The sequence below is a fragment of the Mesoplodon mirus genome, assembly GCF_964341445.2.
Source record: "Mesoplodon mirus genome assembly, chromosome: 12".
NCBI lineage: Eukaryota > Metazoa > Chordata > Mammalia > Artiodactyla > Ziphiidae > Mesoplodon > Mesoplodon mirus.
This window is the reverse complement of record NC_138988.1, coordinates 67,262,200-67,282,211: the sequence shown is the minus strand read 5'-3', so window position 1 is coordinate 67,282,211 and position 20,012 is coordinate 67,262,200. Positions and strand designations below refer to the sequence as shown.

Genomic DNA, 20,012 nt, shown 5'->3' with positions numbered 1-20,012 from the left:
CTAGTGCAGAGCTTGCTACACAGGAAGTAAATTTAAGGATTCTGATTCTAACTTATCTCCAAGGGACCCCATGTGGCTCAGTATTAAAGCTAAGTTTCCAGGTTAAATCACAATAAATGTAACTTGATTATATTTAGTTACACTAACTAATTAATAGACACGTACTTAGATTTAAAAAAAATAAAACTTGCCATATGTTGTTTTCAAACACAGTAATACTGAATGACTAAGAATGAAGGGCTGGAAAAAGATATATCAGGCAAATACTAACCATAAGAAAACTGAGATAGTAATTATAATATCAGGCAAAACAGAGTTCAGGTGAAAAACCTTAAAGGGACAAGAGGAACATTTAATATTGATAAAAGGAACAATCTGCCAAGACAAGATAGCAGTCATGAACTTGTGTGCACCTGGCAAGCTCTTCATCGGCATAAAGCAAAACTGACAGAGTTATGGGGAAAAGCTGACAAATCTCCAGCCATATTGAAGACTAAAACATCTCATTTAGAAACTGATAGAAAAAGCAGCAAAAAAAAGGATTGCATAACAATTAATAGGGTTGATCAAATAGCTAAATTGAGGAATAATCTTGCATCTAAGAAAGAATATGTAAATTTTTAAGCACACATGAAAGAATTATAAAAAAGTAATCCTATGTTAAGCCATAAAAGAGGTATTAAAAATCCCAGAGCATCCATAATATAGACTATAAAAGAGGTATTAAAAAGAGGTATTAAAAATCCCAGAACATCCATAATATAGACTATACATACTGTGATACAGTGCAGTAAAATTAGAAATCAGTAATAGAGCCAGCTTGACAGAGAAACATACTTGGAAACAGAAAAAAATGTTCTAAATAATCCTTGAGTTAAAACACAAATCACAAAAACTAGTAAGCAAATAGAGCTGAACAATTATGAAAGTTCATATCATGAAGCTTCATATCATGGCTTACGGATGCAGCTCATTCACTTTGAGCCCTAGATGATTTTATTAGAAAGCAAAATAGACATTAAATAAACTAAGCAGTCAATTCAAGAAACTAGCAGAAAACAACAGGATACTCTCAAAGGAAGTAAAAGGATGAAAATAACAAGGAAAAGAGCATGAATTAATGGGGGAAAATAGAAATGATCAACAAAACCAAAAGTGGGTTATTTTTATTTGTCTAATAAAATAGACAAACCTCTCACTGAATCCATAAAGGAAATAACCACAGATATAATAGAGATTTTTAAATTAAGAGAATGCTATGAAAAGCTGCAAACAAAATTTGAAAACTTCGATAAAAATTTTCTAGGAAAAACTACCCAAATTTACTTAAGAAAAATTAGAAAGTCTATATGTAGATCATTAATCCTTATAGAAATTAAGTGGTAATCGCCACTCTCTCCAGCAAAAAGATTCCAAGATCAGACGAGTTGAATTTTACCAAAATTTCCAAAAATATATATTCTTACCTTAAAGAACTATTCCAGAGAAGGATAACTACACACCTCTTGTAAGGCCAGTATGATCTTGATTCAGCAAACAGCATACTTTTTTTGTAAAGGGCCAGATAATAAATACTTGAGATATAGAAGCCATATGGTCTCTGTCACAAATATTCAACTCTGCTGTTGTAATGCGAACACCCTCATAGACAATACTTAAATGAATTACTATGGCTATGTTCCAATAAAACTTTATTTACAAAAACCAATGGCAGGGCAGATTTGGCCTGTGGGCCATAGTTTGCTGACCCCTGATCTTGATACTTAAAAGTAGAAAGAACAGTAAATTCTGACCTATGAACATGGATATGAAAATCCTAAGTAAAATAACATCAAATAGAATCTAATGCTTTGTCAAAATATCACACAACTGGGTTATCCCAAAAGTACAAGGATAGTTCAGTTTTGGAAAATATGTTTATGTAATTTACTTCAGTAAGAGTTTAAAACAGATAAAATTATCATCTCAGTAAATGAAGAAAAAGTATTTATTAAAATTCAGTACCCTTTCATCTTAAAAAGTGTTAGCAAACATAAAAGGAAATTTCTTAACTTGATAGAGTAATAAAAACCTATAGCAAACATTATATTTTTGAAATTTTCAAAGCATTCCTATGGCAGACAGGAATAAGACAGTTATGATTGCTATCATGCTGCCATTTGTTATTGAACTGGGGTCCTAGCCACTGCAGTAAGACAAAAATAAAGATTCAAAAGGAAGAAGCAAATTGTCATTATTTGCAGATGGTGTGACCATTAATTATAAAAAACCAAAGAAAAACAAAAAAAAACACAATAGAAACTAGTAGAACTAGTAAAAGCATTTAAAAAGGTTGCAAGACAAAAAGGATCAGTATGCAGAAACCAGCAATGTTTCTTTAAACAAGTGATAATCAACTAGAAAATATGCAACTTTAAAAAATATACATTATTCACAATAGCAGAACTATACTAAAACTGAAATACCTTGCTGTAGACTAACAGAGTGCAGGATGTTTACAATAAAAATAATAAAACTTCATTAAAGGAATTTAAAAAGACCTGAATAAATGCAGAGTCTATTCTTGAATGAAAAGACTAAATATTGTAAAGATTTGAGTTTTTCTCGAATTAACCCCAGATTTCAAAAATAAAAGTAAACATCCCCGAAGGATTTTTCAAGAGATCTAAAAAACTGATTTTTGAAATTCGTGTAGAAGAATAAAGGTACAAAAGTGGCTTTGAAGTTTTTGAAAAAGAACAGAGGCAGAGACTACCTTTCCAGGTATTAAGATAAAGCTATATTAGTTAAAACCATGTGATATTAGTACATAAATTAACAACTATATTAGTAAAACAAAGTAATATCCATGGGACTCTTCTGGCTACTTGGGAATAAATTCCCAAATTTATTTTGCTGGATCATAGAAAACATACGGGAGACTAACTTTATGCCATGGGGACGGGGACATGTTTCTTAAAAAGACATTAAACACACACACAAAGAAAAAAAGTAAAATCAGCAATGTCTGGTAAAAACATGTTTAGCAAAGGGCATCAAAAGTAAAGATAAAAGACAAATGCCAGATTGGGAGAAAATATTTACCACAGAGGATAAGATATAAATAATTTCTGAAGATCACTAAGATGGTCAATGAACACATAAGAAAAATGGATAAAGAGTATGAATTCCCAGACGAAGAAATCTCAATGTTCATTAAACATAGGAAAAGTGCACGATTTCAATTTTAAAATTATGCATTATAATTTTATACTCACTATGTTGATCCACAGTTTTAAAAAAGCTGATAACAAGCACCAGCGTTAAAAAGGAGCAAGAGGTACAAGGTACAAGAACTTGTATACTGCCTCTATACTTGGAGAATATGTCAGTTAGTTGTTGCTGTAAAACAAACTATCCCAAAATTCATTGGCTTAAAAAGTAAGTATTGGCTTCCCTGGTGGCGCAGTGGTTAAGAATCCACCTACCAATGCAGGGGACACGGGTTCGAGCCCTGGTCCGGGAAGATCCCACATGCCACGGAGCTACTAAGCCCATGTGCCACAACTACTGAGACTGTGCTCTAGAGCCTGTGAGCCACAACTACTGAGCCCGTGTGCCACAACTACTGAGCCTGCGCTCTAGAGCCTGTGCTCCACCACAAGAGAAGCCACTGCAGTGAGAAGCCCATGCACTGCAACAAAGAGTAGCCTCCACTCTCCACAACTAGAGAAAGCCGGCACACAGTGAAGACCCAATGCAGCCAAAAATAAATAAAGTAAATTTTTTTAAAAAAAAAGCAAGTATTGATTATTGCTCACAAGCCCATGGGTCAGCTTCTCGTGTCAGCTCGACTACTCAGTTATCTATAGCCAGCTCTGCATTGAGTTGGCAGCTGTGCTGATCTTAGCTAGGCTGTCTCACTTTGGAGGTTAGCTGGCTGTAGGCTGCTTTGTGATATCCTCAGCTGAGACTGGTCTTTCATCCTTTAGGAGACTAGCTCACATGGCGGTGGCAGAGTTCCAAGAGAAAAAGTGGAAACTGTAAGGCCTCTTGAGGCCAAGGCTTGGAACTGGTACACCATCCTTCTGCATTTTGTTGGCCAAAGCAAGTCACAAGGCCAGGAGTGGGTAAATAGATTCTATCTCTTGATAGGAAGAACTGCAAAATTACACTTCAAAGGATATGGGTACAGGAGTTAGTTCCCTGGTGGTCCAGTGGTTAGGACTCTGCACTTTCACTGCTGAGGGCAGTGAAACTAAACTAAGATCCCACAAGCTGCGCGGCACAGCCGGCAAAAAAAAGGACATGGATACAGGGAGAGAATTGCAGCCATTTCTGCAGCTGATCTACTGCAGAGAGCAACGTGATAATAAGTGGGAAAATTGGAGGTACTTTTACCCTGTGATTCAGAAATTTGACAGTTAGTTATAGATCTTGGAGAAACTCCCACACATGGTAAGTAACAAGGATATCTGTAAGAGAAGTTCTTTTTTTGGCGATTTTTTTTTTCGCGGTACACGGGTCTCTTCACTGCTGTGGCCTCTCCAGTTGTGGAGCACAGGCTCCGGACGCGCAGGCTCAGCGGCCATGGCTCACAGGCCTAGCCGCTCCGCGGCATGTGGGATCTTCCCGGACCGGGGCACGAACCCGTGTCCCCTGCATCGGCAGGCAGACTCTCAACCACTGCGCCACCAGGGAAGCCTGGCGATGTTTTTTGTAATAGCATGACTAAATGTCTACCAGAAAGTGAACAGATTAATAAATTGTGATAAATTCTTTAAATTATTGATCAAGAGTTAGAATGAATTAACTAAAACCACATGTATCAATATAGCTAAAAGTCAGAAACATGATATTGAAGAGGAAAACGTTGCAGACTTTATAATTCTTTTTTTTAATCAAGTAGAGAAACATGCAGGAAATACTATGTACCATTACTAGTGGATATATACCTAAGTAGTAGAAGTGTAAAAACATATGATCGAATGATAAAAACCAAATTTAGGTGAGTAGTAGTTAGTTACTTCTGGCAGGAGGTGGGGAATACACAAGAGGCTTCTGTTGTACTAGTAGTTTTATTTTTTAAGAAAAAAAATGACACAAAATGAAACATTACTATTTGACAAAGCTGGTTAGTGACTACCTGACTACCTGAATGTTTATTTTATTATTATCTTTACTTTTTTGACATTTGAAATACTTCATTTAAAAAGCAAAACAAAAAACCTTGGGATGGGATTTCAGTGGACTTAAACTGTCTTCTCATCTACTTCCATCTGTCTTCACTGTGATTCTTTCCTTCTATAATTGACAAGTTTGGTGGATACCAGAAAGTTATGTGTATTGAAGACCATATATTTTTGTTCATAGGTTTCCTCATATAGACACTTGCACTAGAGTTGTTCCCCTGAGCTTCTTTTGGGCCTGGGCTTATTGCTTTAATAGAGGAAGATTTTATACTACAGCTCCCTAAATGTACAGAATTTTTCTTTTGGGATATGCAGTCTTCCTCAGAGAGCTGCCTTTTAAATCAAGGGAAGTAGCAGGCAGCTTTCAGATACAGGTGCCAGCATACCTGACTAAAACTGGCTTTAACATCACTAATTATTTTTCTCACATAAGAGGTCCAGGGGTTGGCCATTACCCTGTTGCTTCAGCAGCTCAGCCGTCAGGACTTTGGTTCACTTCTTATTGATTTTCTAGGCCTTAACCCTTATGATCACAAGATGACTGTTGCAGTTCCAAGTTTCAGGTCCCCACCTGACAAGCAAGGAGGTATAGGGTTTCTTTTTGTACAGCTCTTTTTATCATGATGGGAAATCTTTTTTAGAAGCCTCCAAGAAACATCCTCTCAGGAACCACTGACCCAGAATTGGGTCATACACAGCACCCCTAAACCTTTCACTGCAGAGGGCAGCAGAACTCCCTATGCGGTTCCAAGTGTGCCATAGCTCTCACCTGAACAGAATCTGGGTCTTACTGGTAGCAAGGAGGAAGGGAGAATTCTTGTGGGCTAGACAGCCATCTGTGTCTGCCACCATATTCACCTGAGAGTGAAAAAATTGCTTTCAGAAGGTGATGGTCCACTTTATGCCTATCCAAACTAAGCAGCAAAGTCAGGGATCTTTGTGGTAGGAGATCATTTTAGGGGCAGGTTCAAAGGCCCATCACATCAGTGCCTCTGCCTAGGCTTCAACTACACACCCCGGGAGACTGCTAGAGGGAAAGAGGGGGGTACTGGAGTGCCCCTGGTCAGTCCAGCCCTTTACAGATAAATATAGTGTTGGCCCAAAAGTTCGTTCGTTTTTTTCTGTAAGATGGCTGTAGTAGCACTTAGTTATCTTTTTTTTTTTTTTTTTTTGCGCTTAGTTATCTTTAATTTCATTCAAAACAATTTTGTTGGGACTTCCCTGGTGGTCCAGTGGTAAAGAATCTGCCTTGCAATGCAGGGGATGCAGGTTCAATCCCTGGTTAGGGAATTGAGATCCCACATGTTGCGGGGCAACTAAGCTCACGTTCCACAACTACTGAGCTCACGTGCCTCAACTAGAGCCTGCGTGCTGCAAACTACAGAGCCTACACGCTCTGGAACCCGTGTGCCACAACTACAGAGCCCACACGCCCTAGAGCCTGTACGCCACAACTAGAGAAGAGAAAACCCGCACGCCACAGCTAGAGAGAAGCCCACGCACCACAGTGTAGATCCTGCATGCCTCAACAAAGATTCCATGTGCCGCAACTAAGACCCAACACAGCCAAAAATAAATAAATAATAAATAAATCGTTTAAAAATTTTGTTAGATTGTATTGTGACAGCTGTCATATCAGTGTGCATTTAAAAAAAATTATCAAAATTGGTGAATTTTGTGTAGCCATTTTAATATTGAAGATGGAAGAAAACAACATTTCTGGCATATTATGCATTATTATTTCAAGAAGGGTAAAAACACAACTGAAACACAAAAAAAGATTTGTGCAGTGTGTGGAGAAGGTGCTGTGACTGATTGAACGTGTCAAAAGTGGTTTGCGAAGTTTCACGCTGGAGATTTCTCGCTGGACGATGCTCCACAGTCGGATAGACCAGTTGAAGTTGGTAGCAATCAAATCGAGACATTAACTGAGAACAATCAACGTTATACCACGGGGGAGATAGCCGACATACTCAAAATGTCCAAATCAAGTGTTGAAAATCATTTGCACCAGTTTGGTTATGTTAATTGCTTTGATGTTTGGGTTCCACGTAAGCTAACCGAAAGAAACCTTCTTGACCATATTTCCACATGATTCTCTACCTAAATGTAACGAAAACATTCCGTTTTTAAAACAAATTGTGATGGGCGTTGAAAAGTGGATACTGTACAATAATGTGGAATGGAAGAGATCTTGGGGCAAGCGAAGTGAATCACCACCAACCACACCAAAGGCCAGTCTTCATCCAAAGAAGGTGATGTGTATATGGTGGGATTGGAAGGGAGTCCTCTATTATAAGCTCCTTCCGGAAAACCAAACAATTAATTCCAACAAGTACTGCTCCCAGTTAGACCAACTGAAAGCGGCACTCGATGAAAAGCATCTGGAATTAGTCAACAGAAAACGCATAATCTTCCATCAGGATAACACAAGACTGCATGTTTCTTTGACGACCAGGCAAAAACTGTTACAGCTTGGCTGGGAAGTTCTGATTCATCCACCATATTCACCAGACATTGCCCGTTCAGGTTTCTGTTTATTTCGGTCTTTACATAATTCTCTTAATGGAAAAAATTTCAATTCCCTGGAAGACTGTAAAAGGCACATAGAACAGTTCTTTGCTCAAAAAGATAAAAAGTTTTGGGAAACCCCAATAAATATGTTTAAAAAAAAAGTTTTGGGAAGATGGAATTATGAAGTTGCCTGAAAAATGGCAGAAGGTAGTGGAACAACATGGTGAGTACATTATTCAATAAAGTTCTTGGTGAGAATGAAAAACGTGTCTTTTATTTTTACTTTAAAACCGAAGGAACTTTTTGGCCAACCCAGTACTTCCAATCTCAGTAAAAACACCCCAAAAGGAAAAAAGGCATTTGTGTTTTTTCCTTTTTAAAAAGTAGCCAGTTACTCAGGTAATTTTTGTCAACTAGACCTCAAGTATTAGAATTGATATTGTATACTTTGAAGTTCAAGAAAGCACTCACCTGCATATGGTTGAATAATGAAGGGCAGTAGATATTTTATTTGGAATTCTTACTACTAGCTAAGATGGGCTTTTAAATAAAGACTTCTCTGGATTAGGGGCTTTTGACAATACAGACAGAAATTGTAACTGCTTTCATATGATTTTGAGAAAAGCAGGTCTATACCAGTAACCTGACGGGACCAAACTTACATATACTCTGAATCAAATCTTATCCCCAAATATCTGTCAGATGTGACCCTGACACCTACCCCATCCTGCGTGCAAGAATCATATGAGAGGTAAAAATATCTCTCTCCAATTGCTTGTGGCAGCGTTTGAGAGAGAGCTAGGATATGAAAGTTGGACTGTGGAAGATTGTGAAAAAGTAAAATGGTTACAGTGAACTCTGTCTCGGAGAAACTCTGCCTATGAGGAATCTTCCTCTTACCGGCACTATGGCTTTAAAGAACTGAAATCCATTTTCTTACAAAAGAGGAGCCTCCTCCTAAGAGAACTGCTAAAGCCCAGTTTTAAAAACTGGTAAATACAAGAATCTTTCTTTGCTTTTTACCATAGATAATCATTGGTACAATCACCTTAGATAGAATTCTCCCAAGTAGATCTTCCAAGAATAAAACTTGAAAGAAACATTTAAGAAACAAAGCTAGTGTTGATTAGAAGTGATTAATTAGATTAATTAGAAGTGAAAATAAATGCCAGTGTATTTCAGTGTACAGATGACAGCATTATTTGATTTACTCTAGACTATAAAAATGCATCTGTTTCATTAAGAAAAATGTCTTTATACTTTTCCCAACTGCCTCTGACACAGAGTAAATCATAGATACATGTTGATGTTGAATGCAGAAATTACTATAATTAAAAGTTTTAAATAAATTGTATTGTCATAATATTAAGTTGATTTATGCCTTTAAAATTTGGAGATTATTTTCTTTTCTGCATTTTTGTTTTCTTTTAAGAAAAGTAAATAATTGAACAGTAACTGCTGAAGAGAACTTTCTCCACTTTGCAGAAGAGAAATGTGAATGATGTCTTCTGTGAACCTCTATGAATCTTGTGCCGCCTCCCCTCCGCCAACCCACCACGGCCCTCACTCCCCTGAAGCCTGACGGCTCTACTCCCAGGCCCTGTCAGTGGAGGCCTGTGACAAGCGCACAGGTGACACATCTCAGGAGCTGATCTGAGCATGTTTGGGCTGCCTAGGATCAGAGTACAGCATTGGCTTTCCAGATGAGGCCAGCTTGCCAGCCCGTCCACTTGTTCAGGCAGCTTCACTGGTTAATTCATGAAGTACAGTCTAGCTAGTCTTAGCTGGCTGTGGAGTGCAATTATTTCTAAAAACGTAGAAAAGCAATTTAAATAAGAAAAGGTGCACACTTCCATTGAAGTAGACCAAAAGCCACATGGGGAAAAGAATGGATGGGAAAAGAATAGGAAAAGAAATAGGCATGTTGGCAAGAGAAAGGAAAGTAATTTCTTGACAGATAATTAGCAAAAATTAATTTCAAAATATAGCTTATCTAGGAATCTAGGCCTTTAAATTGGCTTCTGTTGTTTCTATTACTGAATATCTCTAAAGAACTTTTAGAGTACTTATTTTAAATTTTATTCTGTACAAACTTATTGAGCACTTACTGTCTTTAGAAAGTATACTTGCCTTAATTTTTAATGTATTGTACAAAATAACATGGCAGTTGTAATAGAAAACAAGTTACTGCATCCCCCAGGCATTTCCAGGGAAATATTTCCCTCACCTCTCACCCCCTCTACTCCTAGCAGAGACAGATGTAAAAGGCAAAAGCTAAAAAGACAGCCTGACTCAAAAGCAAAGTGGATACCTCCATAGATCAGTAACAGAGCAGAATTGCAGAACAGCAGAGGAAAGTTGCAGCCTGCATGGCCTTGCATGGCTGGTGGTTGGAGCCCTTGGAGTAAGGGGGAGGCTAAGTACCCAATGGAAAGGACACCAGGAGCTGAGACTTTTAGAAAGATATGGGCCAACAAGAGGCACATGAAAAGCTGCTCAACATCACTAATAGAGAAATGCAAATCAAAACTACAATGAGGTAATCACCTTACACCAATTAGAATGGGCATCATCAGAAAATCTGCAAACCACGAATGCTGGAGAGGGTGTGGAGAAAAGGGAACCCTCTTGCACTGTTGGTGGGAATGTAACAGCCACTATGGAGAACAGTATGGAGGTTCCTTAAGAAACTAAAAATAGAATTACCATATGACCCAGCAATCCCACTACTGGGCATATACCCTGAGAAAACCATAATTCAAAAAGACACATGCACCCCAGTGTTCATTGCACCACTGTTTACAATAGCCAGGACATGGAAGCAACCTAAATGCCCATCAACAGACAAATGGATAAAGAAGATGTGGTACATATGTACAATGGAATAGTACTCAGCCATAAAAAGGAACGAAATTGGGTCATTTGCAGAGACGTGGATGGACATAGAGACTGTTATACAGAGTGAAGTAAGAGAGAGAAAAACAAATATATTAATGCATATATGTGGAATCTAGAAAAATGGTACAGATGAACCGGTTTGCAAGGCAGAAATAGAGACGCAGATGTAGAGAACAAATGTATGGACACCAAGGGGGGAAAGCGGGGTGGGGGGGTGATGAATTGGGAGATTGGGATTGACATATATACACTAATATGTATAAAATAGATAACTAATAAGAACCTGCTGTATAAAAAAAGGAAGATATGGGCCTAGGTAGGGAGAGGATGCAGGTGCAGTGCACAGTAAAGGATGGGGCTCTATCTACAGTATTCCCTATATTACCTTGAAGCAGGAACCCTAAATTTTCACTTTAAGACCTGGCTCTGGAGAGCCTGGTGAAAGCAGCGTCACAAGTAAGCCCTTCACCAGTTGGAACGTGAATTTACTTCAGGTAAAATGAATTTTACAGCATGACCTGACAAAGAACTTAAATATTTTCAGAATGTTCAAAACATAAATAAAGGAATAACTTCTATTTTAAAAGAACAACAACAACAAAAATCATGGAAGGGCTTCCCTGGTGGTGCAGTGGTTAAGAATAGCCTGCCAATGCAGGGGACACGGGTTCAAGCCCTGGTCCAGGAAGATCCAATATGACACGGAGCAGCTAAGCCTGTGTGCCACAACTACTGAGCCTGTGCTCTAGAGCCCACAAGCCACAACTACTGAGCCCACGTGCCACAACTACTGAAGCCCGCGCACCTAGAGCCCATGCTCTGCAACGAGAGAAGCCACCACAATGAGAAGCCCGCTCACCACAACTAGAGAAAGCCTGCATGCAGCAACAAAGACCCAACACAGAAATGAATGAATGAATGAATGAATTTTTTTTTAAATCATGGAAACAGAGCTGTATATAATGGAAATAGGTAGATATGTAAAGAACAAGTAAAGATGAAAAAGTCAAATTAAGAGTGGACCAGAAATGGATAACTCTAGCCAGGATATGGCTGAAAAGAAAATTAGTAAGTTGGAATAGAGTGAAAAAGTCACCTATAATGCCTCAGAAAGACACAGGTCTAAAAAAAAGTACCAAAGGGCTGATGGGATAAACAGAGTATATACTACAAAGGCCTAATCACTGTGCAAAGCTGCCCCTCTCACCTAATTCTCTGTCCATCACATGCTCTGTGCATTCCTGTCATAAAACCTGTCATTTAGCAGAATTACCAGATCTTTTTTTTTTTTTTTTAATTTTTGTCTGTGTTGAGTCTTAGTTGCAGCACACGGGATCTTCGTTGTGGCGCGTGGGCTTCTCTCTAGTTGCAATGTGCAGGCTCTAGAGCGCATGGGCTCTCCAGTTGAGGCACGCGGGCTCAGTTGCCCCTCAGCATGTGGGATCTTAGTTCCCTGACCAGGGATCGAACCTGCATCCCCTGCGTTGGAAGGCAGACTCCTAACCATTGGACCACCAGGGAAGTCCCACCAGGTCTATGTTTTTGTTGACTTATTCTTTATGAAGCTCCTGCCAGGTGCTGAGCTCTTTTCTAGTCATACTGGGTACAGACAGCCAAGAACGAGTCAGATAAGGGTCTTGCTCTCATGGACTTTGTGTTCTAGCCTATTCATCACTATACCTCTGGCATCTACACCATTGTCTGGCTCAGATTAGGCATTCAGGGTATATTGGTAGAATCAATGGGTAAATGAAGGAAGTAATTCATACCTCAAAATATTTTTTGTATGGCTATGGCCTTGATTATCTTCCTCTGTTTGGCCAGGTTTGCATTGGTGAGAGAGGGAAGAGATGAGAGGAATTTCTCTCCCTAGAGCATACCCCACTGTTATCAGTCTGTGACACAGATGACACACTGGTATGACCCCCACAGACCTGGAGTCCACCTGAGCTGTGTCCTCTCGTTTTTTTACTTCTGTTTTACAAATTGGTCAAGAAGATTCAGAATGAGGGTTTCCCTGGTGGTGCAGTGCTTAAGAATCCTCCTGCCAATGCAGGGGACATGGGTTCGAGCCCTGGTCTGGGAAAATCTCACATGCCGCGGAGCAGCTAAGCCTGTGAGCCACAACTACTGAGCCTGCGCTGTAGAGCCCGCGAGCCACAACTACTGAAACCTGTGCGCCTAGAGCCCACACACCGCAAGGAAGAGTAGCCCCCGCTCGCTGCAACTAGAGAAAGCCTGCACGCAGCAACGAAGACCCAACGCAGCCAAAAATAATAAATTTATTTTTTAAAAAAAGAAAAAAGATTCAGAATGAGACCAGCAATGTAAGCAATGTCAACGTATGAATCTTTCTTTTTTATTTTTCAGGCTGGAGTAAAAGGGACATTGGGAAGATTAGTCGGAATTTTTGAGGTAAGTCTGTTAAAATCTTTGGTGCAATTGGTATCATATTAATAACCACGTATATCTTTACCATGGGCCATTCAGGCTTCCGTAACAAAATACCAGAAATTGAGTGGCTTATAAACAATAGAAATTGATTTCTCATAGTTCTAGAAGCTAGGAAGTTCAAGATCAAGATGCCAGCAGATTCAGTGTCTGGTGAGGACCCACTTCCTGGTTCATAGACAGCAGTTTCTCTCTGTGTTCTCACATGGCAGAAGAGGAAATGTCTCTGGGGTCTCTTATAAGAGCACTAATTCTATTCATGAGGGTCTTCTGTCATAACCCAATCACCTCCCACTGTCCCCTACCTCCTAATACTATTACCTTGGTGGTTAGGATTTCAGCATATGAATTGGGGGGCGGGGGAGGACATAAACATTGTCCATTGCAGTCTTAATCTAGGAAAGATGCCATCTTTGTTTCACCAAGTTTTCAAAACAGTGCAGCACCAACAGCGAATAACGTGCGCATTCTTTTTAAAATCCCATAATCTCCTCCAAACAACTAGAATTATTTGTTACAATTGTTTTTCCCGTGTCTGCCTCTCTTCCTCTCCTCCCAAGATGTGAGGAGGGGTAGATAAGAGTAGAGGAGACAGAGAAGTGGAAGATAAGTAGCTATAGCACAAGAGACAAACAAGGACACAGGCTGGAGTAGAGATCTGGAGAAAGTAGGAAATCAGGGCATAAAGATGAGCAGGGTTAGTAGGAGGAGGGGAGATGTGTGAGATAATCAGCTTGCTCACATTGATGGCACCCCTGCCCACCACAGTCTCTTTTCTTTCTGGTGTTCTAGCTAGTTAAATTTACTTGGTGCCTTTTTCTCAAGAGGTCCCAAATCCTTTTCTCAGTATTCTTGAGAAGTTGCGTGGAAAAAAGAGGGTAAAGCCTTGGCTTTGGAAACCCAGGCAAAGAGCTCACCCTCAGATTCAAGTGTGGCATGTTTTAAATAGGCCAGCTGGTGCTATTCCATATCTGATTGTAGGATGATAAAAAGTGAAAGGAATCCTTGGGTCTAAGCTCTCTGGACGTTTACATAATCTCAGCTCTCTAAGGAAAAACTCTTTCTCTGTCCCTCTTCGCCCTTCAGAACCAGGAGAGGAAGCACAGAACGTATGTCTATGTGCTCATTGTCACAGAAGTGCTGGAAGACTGGGAAGACTCAGTTAACATTGGTAAGTTATCCCCAGATGGCCTCCAAAGAGCTCCCCACAACCGGCCCTGGCCATGCCATAGGTCATTACCCAGAACCACAAATGAGAGCCTGATAAAGAAAAGAAATAACAGAAGGATGTCCATTTTTGAACTTGTGAAAGGTACTATTTTGAAATGTTTAAGAGGAAGCCAGAGTTGGGTACATAGTCAACATTTAGAAATGCGGCCCATAAAAATAAGACCTGTTGATTCTAAAACCAAATTGGATCCTCCCAAGCAGGTATTGATCAAGGCCTCCACAATGCTAGGCCCGCCGCTGGCCATGAACCTCAAGCAGGACCGTGGCTGTTCCTTGCAGTGCTTATTCATACTGTTAGAGAAAACTGTCGGTTTGGTTGTGTGAGCTCCTCCCTCCAGAGCTGTATAGTAGGTATATAGAGTGATGGGAGTAGTTTCCAGTTATATTCATGTTACCCTTCAGGTGCACGCGACTTTCTCCTAAGGAGCCATTTTCTTTGATCTCAGATCACTACTGCATGTATATGTCCTTTTTTTTTGTTTTGGCTGTGTTGGGTCCTTGTTGCTGCACATGGGCTTTCTCTAGTTGAGGCAAGTGGAGGCTACTCTTTGTTGCAGTGCACGGGCTTCTCATTGCTGTGGCTTCTCTTGTTGCGGAGCACAGGCTCTAGGTGTGTGGGCTCAGTAGTTGTGGTGCATGGGCTTAGTTACACTGTGGCATGTGGGATCTTCCCGGACCAGGAATCGAACCCATCCATGTCCCCCGCATTGGCAGGCGGATTCTTAACCACTGTGCCACCAGGGAAGTCTGTATATATGTCTTTTGACCTAAAAATTGAGGTGATTTTAATGGTTGGCTCATGGTTTAATCTTTTAGCTCTGAAGGAAAGTATATTCTAGAAAAGTGTAATATTAATTTAACTTCTGTTGTAAATTGGCAAACAGATATAATTCACTTACCAAAGCCTCTTTCTTTATTGTTAGTATATGCTTTGCCATCATGCCTCTCACAGTGTTGATCTGGGCATTTCATAGCTCTTCAGCTTTTAATTGCTTTGTGTTTGGTAAGAATGCAATAAACTTAAGTATAAATAAATTCAGTGGGGGGGTATTAAAAATAGACTCCTTGACAGCCAGTGCTGGGGCCTGAAAAAGAGACAGAGGTGAGTGGTGTGGCTGGCCCTGTCCTCAGAGTACTCTGTCGGGTGGGAGTCACACACTTTTGATACTAATTTTTAAGGTACCATTGCTCTATTAATATCCAAACAGGCCTTTCACCTGTACTCCCACTGCTGAGACTTGACCCTAATGAAACAATCTGAAATATGGGAATAAGCCTATGAGCCTTCCTTCAGATGAGCCTTTTTCAGATGAAAAATTGGGTCTTAAAATGTACAGGTCAGCAAATGTTAAGTGATCTAAGGTCCATTCATCTGATGGAACGTTAGGCAGCTGTTAAAAGCATACTTATGAAAGCTCTACACCATGGGAAAGTGTTTATGAGATCGGGTTGGTGACTGAAAACAGGGTATATAGAATTGTATATACACTAATTAGAACTACATTAAAATATGAATTTGAAGTGCAAACAAAGATGAGGTACTGGTTTTCACCTAAAGAATTGGCAGTGACAAACAGAAGTCAACAGTGCTGGCAGGAGCGTGGTAAGACTGACATTCCAACACACAAAAGCAGGATTGGGGATCGGTACATCCTTCTGGAAAGCTGTTTGACAGTATCACAAGCCCTATAGTGTTCAATTTTTTTTTTAAGTGTAGCATTATTTATAATAACTAAAATTGCAGACGTTGATGTCCAATGATAGGGAAATGGTTAAGTGAATGACATTATATCCATGCTAGATATTACGATGTAATGCAACCATTAAATGTCATACTTTTACAACAGAGAAGAATGCTTAAGAAACAATGTGAAGTGGAAAAGAAGCAATGACAACGACAGTAATAGTAAAGCAAACTCTTACAGCATTACTCTGTCCCAGGTGTTGTTCAAATGCTTTACATAGTAGCTCTCACAACAGACGTGTGGGATAGGCACTATTGATTGTCCCTATTTTATAGATGAAGAAAGTGGGGCACAGAGCGCTGAGAGGTTCAGTAACTTCCCCAAAGCTGTGCAGCTCATTAGAGCCATTGATGCGATTGGAGCCCAGCATATTAGCTTCAGTGTCCATGTTCCTAACAACAGCACTCCATCAGGGCCTCTGAGGATTCTGAGCACCTTAAAGCATGATCCCAGTTATAGTTGCTGAAATAACTGTGTCTTTTTCAAATAAGATGAAAGAAAAGCAAATGCACTAAGGTATTAAGAGTAGTTACTTCTGGTTTATGAGATTACAGGTAATTATCTTATTTATGCTTTCTTCTGTTTTCCCAATTTTAACCAATGTTCTTTTGTTATTTTTGTAAGAGAAAAAATAAGGGAGGATTTTAAAACATGCATTTGAAAAAAATTTTAAATACACTGAAAAGTTAATAATGATTGTGTTGAGATTATATTTTCCTCTTTTTGAGAAAATATTTTCTTTTTTGTAGATATATCACTCTTATACAAAAATTTTAAAATAAATAACTGATTACAAGTCAGCCATCCTGGTAATTCTGGAAGCTGATGCTCATGTCTATTTTTGCAGGAGATGGGGTCGCTGGCGGGCTTCAGGCACTTATGTACAAGCCGAGGAAGGCCCAGAGGCCCAGGAGCTCAAGAGGAAACCACTAGCAGTGGTTCTCTTTAGAGGGCAGATTTCACACAATTACTTTCAGCTCTTCAGTTTTCAGATTTCTTACCTGTTTTCTGCATTAGGCATTTGTGTAATATTTGAAGCCTATAAAGTGTGCTTGCATCACCCTTGTAAGAAAAGAGAATAAGGAAAAATAGATTTACATGTTTTTTAAATGTTGATAACCATCGTGGTCATTTTGTAATGTGTAGAAATATCAAATCACTATGTTGTACGCCTGGAACTAACATAGTGTTGTGGGTCAGTTATACTTCAGTGTAAAAAAGAAAAGAAAAACATTGATAACCATTGCTTCCATGTTTTTTTCTACATTTTCTCAAAAGTTTTAGGGTCAAAAACCTGCTGCTTTCCTTTTGTACTAACTTCTTTTTCTCTCTGCCTCAACAGGAAGGAAGCGGGAATGGTTTAAAATAGAAGATGCCATAAACGTGTTGCAGGATCACAAACCGGTGCAAGCATCGTACTTTGAAACGTTGAGGCAAGGCTACTCAGCCAACAACGGCACCCCGCTCGTGGCCACCACTTACTCAGTTTCCGCTCAGAGCTCGATGCCAGGCATCAGATGACTGAAGATTTCCTGTGAGAGAAATGGAAATTGGAAACTAGACTGAAGTGCAGGTCTTCCCTCTCACCCTTGCTCTTTCACCTCTCCTCACAGGCCTCCTCTTTCAAATAAGGCATGATGGGCAGCAGAGAAAGGGTTTATTGATAATGTTGCTGTTTGGTGTTAAGTGATGGGGCTTTTTCTTCTCTTTTTATTGAGGGGGTGGGGGGTGGGTGTGTAATTTGTCAGTACTTTTGTGCATGATCTGTCTCTCCCTTTTCACACCCCTACAATTCTCTAAAGAGGCAAACAGCCTTCCCTCTGCCTTGGATTCTGAAGTGTTCCTGTTTGTTTCATCCCAGCCCTGGCCAGGTTTTTTTTTTTTTTTTTTTAATTAAAAGATACCAATATGAGATGAAATCTTTCAAGAATTTGTCCTGTAATGTGCTGTTAAGTCCGGCAGGTTGGTCACTTTCACTGCAGGATACATTTATCTACACATTATATACTGGGCATATAATATGTAAATAAATGACTTTTAGAAGAGGGATTTAACTGTTTAATTTTTCAAAGTTTTGTTTTTTAAATTCAAGGTGTTTCTGAAGTGGAGAGCCTCACAATTAATTTACTTTTTCGTTTCTGATGCTAGTGGCTAGGTAAAGTTCCCTGTCCTCTCTCTTTTCCCCAGTCATCAACTGTAGTTATGTAGGGTATGGGAAGAGTTTAGCTACCTTCATAGTACTCCCAGGACTCATGGCCTTCTCTTCTCGAAGCTGTGTTTCCATGCCAAGAAAGAAACAGGAAGAAACCTATTTTCTTTTTTATTACCAAGCCAGGAGCAAATGGCCTCAGCTCAGATCTGGAGAAACAATGCTAGAAATTGAATTCCTCCCTACATGTTGACAATAGGGATTTGAACTGGATTCTTGGGATTACTATCTAAAAAACTGGAGCGTCGAGCACTGTTTCTATCCTGCTGGTTTGGAGTTTTTTCCATAATGCTACTTATCGCCGACAAAGGCCTCTCTCCCTGTGCATCCATGCCTTACACCGTGCTGAACTGGATATTGTCCTTGTGCTCTGAAGCATCCAACTGTACTTGGCAAGTGCAGCTGTACAGTCCTGTCCCTGTTCTGGGTAACCATGTTACGTTCCTGAAAAGTACACAGGAGGAAAATTCCGATGTTTGCTTGTCTTTGTAACGTTACGGCACTTGTAACTGCACCATGGAGCATGCTCAGAAATATCAAATATGTCTCCCACCGGGGTGTGAAAGGGCCATCGTCCGCCGAGAAGTGTCATGGGAGAATGCTACATCAGTTATTAGGACAGCAACATAATGCATTGGCTCCCTGCAAACTGTCTTGTTGGGTTTTGATACAGGTTTGATGCTGGCTTCATTTGCCAGTTGTGTTGTTTAGTCGAGAAGTATGCAGAAAAGGGTCTTGAGACCAGGGCTGGGGGTGGGAGGCACTGATCAATCCCTGGCTGGGGACAGGAGTTTGTTGCTATACTCTTAGTGGCATCTCCTTTGTCAAAACATAGCCAAGATGTGAAATTAAAATCGTAGTTCTCTTTATTTAAAAATTCTAATAAATACTCAAACTTTGAAAAGCTTTTGCTCTTCCCTCCCACTACAAGAAATGTAGTATCTGGTAGGCCTGTGTCATTTAATGTTCAGTGTTTTAGGGGACATCAGTTGATGAACTTAAATTTTTGCTATCTATTCTCGGTTTGCATCTTCTCTCCCAGTCTTAAAACACGGAGCCAAAAAGCAGTGCCGGCAGTTTCCTTAGGATACCGCTCTACCTCTGGGAAAGGAATCCTGTCCCTAAGTAAGGGTCCCAGTGGATAGAAAGCACCATGGGATTTGAGTCTAAATGCCAACTCATTGTTCATGTGTCCTACTTAAAAATGAACACACTGCTGCTTATTACCTGATTTAGAGCATTCTGAGGTTCTGTGCAAATAAATAAAGGGGACAATAAAATAAGTTCAGCTCAGCACTAAATGGAGTCCCCAAAACACAATCTTCAAAATAAATTCTACCTTTATGATATAGATTGAAAGAGCTTTGCAGGAAAACGATTAGTACTCTTGAAATAGGAACTGCATTGTTAATAGTAATTTGTGCAGTTTTTAGTGATCTGAAGATGTTTTCACTGGGCTGGTATAATAATACACTACCCTACAAAGTCCTGTTTGGATTGTTGTTGGCGTCTCTGGGTCAGGAAAGTGAACTGTGCCAAGAAGTATTTGTCAGTGACATGAATGGATCCCATTAATGCAGTTAACTGGCGAGGTTGTGCTGATGCTTCCTTAACTGACAAAAGGAGGCTTTGTCCAACACCAGAATTGTTGAAACTGGTGCAGTTATCTGTTGCACTGGGATTCTGGTGAGCAGGGGTTGGTGTTTTCCCTCCCTGGCACCATAAACACCATGGCTATCTCCTGACGTGTAGTCACAGCCCTTTTGTGATACATTACTTAGACACATGGTTGCA

At 39.8% G+C, this 20,012-nt stretch overlaps 1 protein-coding gene across 2 annotated transcripts in view; it reads left to right on the top strand.

The window, feature by feature from the left end:
• LOC309813361 (diphosphoinositol polyphosphate phosphohydrolase 1) overlaps positions 1–19,122 on the top strand; it is a 96,801-nt gene extending 77,679 nt beyond the window's left edge. For both annotated transcript variants that reach the window (XM_082638186.1, XM_082638187.1), the window contains 3 exons: positions 12,954–12,998; positions 14,121–14,205; positions 17,352–19,122. In XM_082638186.1, the coding sequence (XP_082494312.1) occupies positions 12,954–12,998; positions 14,121–14,205; positions 17,352–17,530 (309 nt within the window). In that variant the 3' untranslated portion in view covers positions 17,531–19,122. The remainder of the gene's footprint in view (positions 1–12,953; positions 12,999–14,120; positions 14,206–17,351) is intronic.
• The last annotated feature ends 890 nt before the right edge of the window (positions 19,123–20,012 follow it).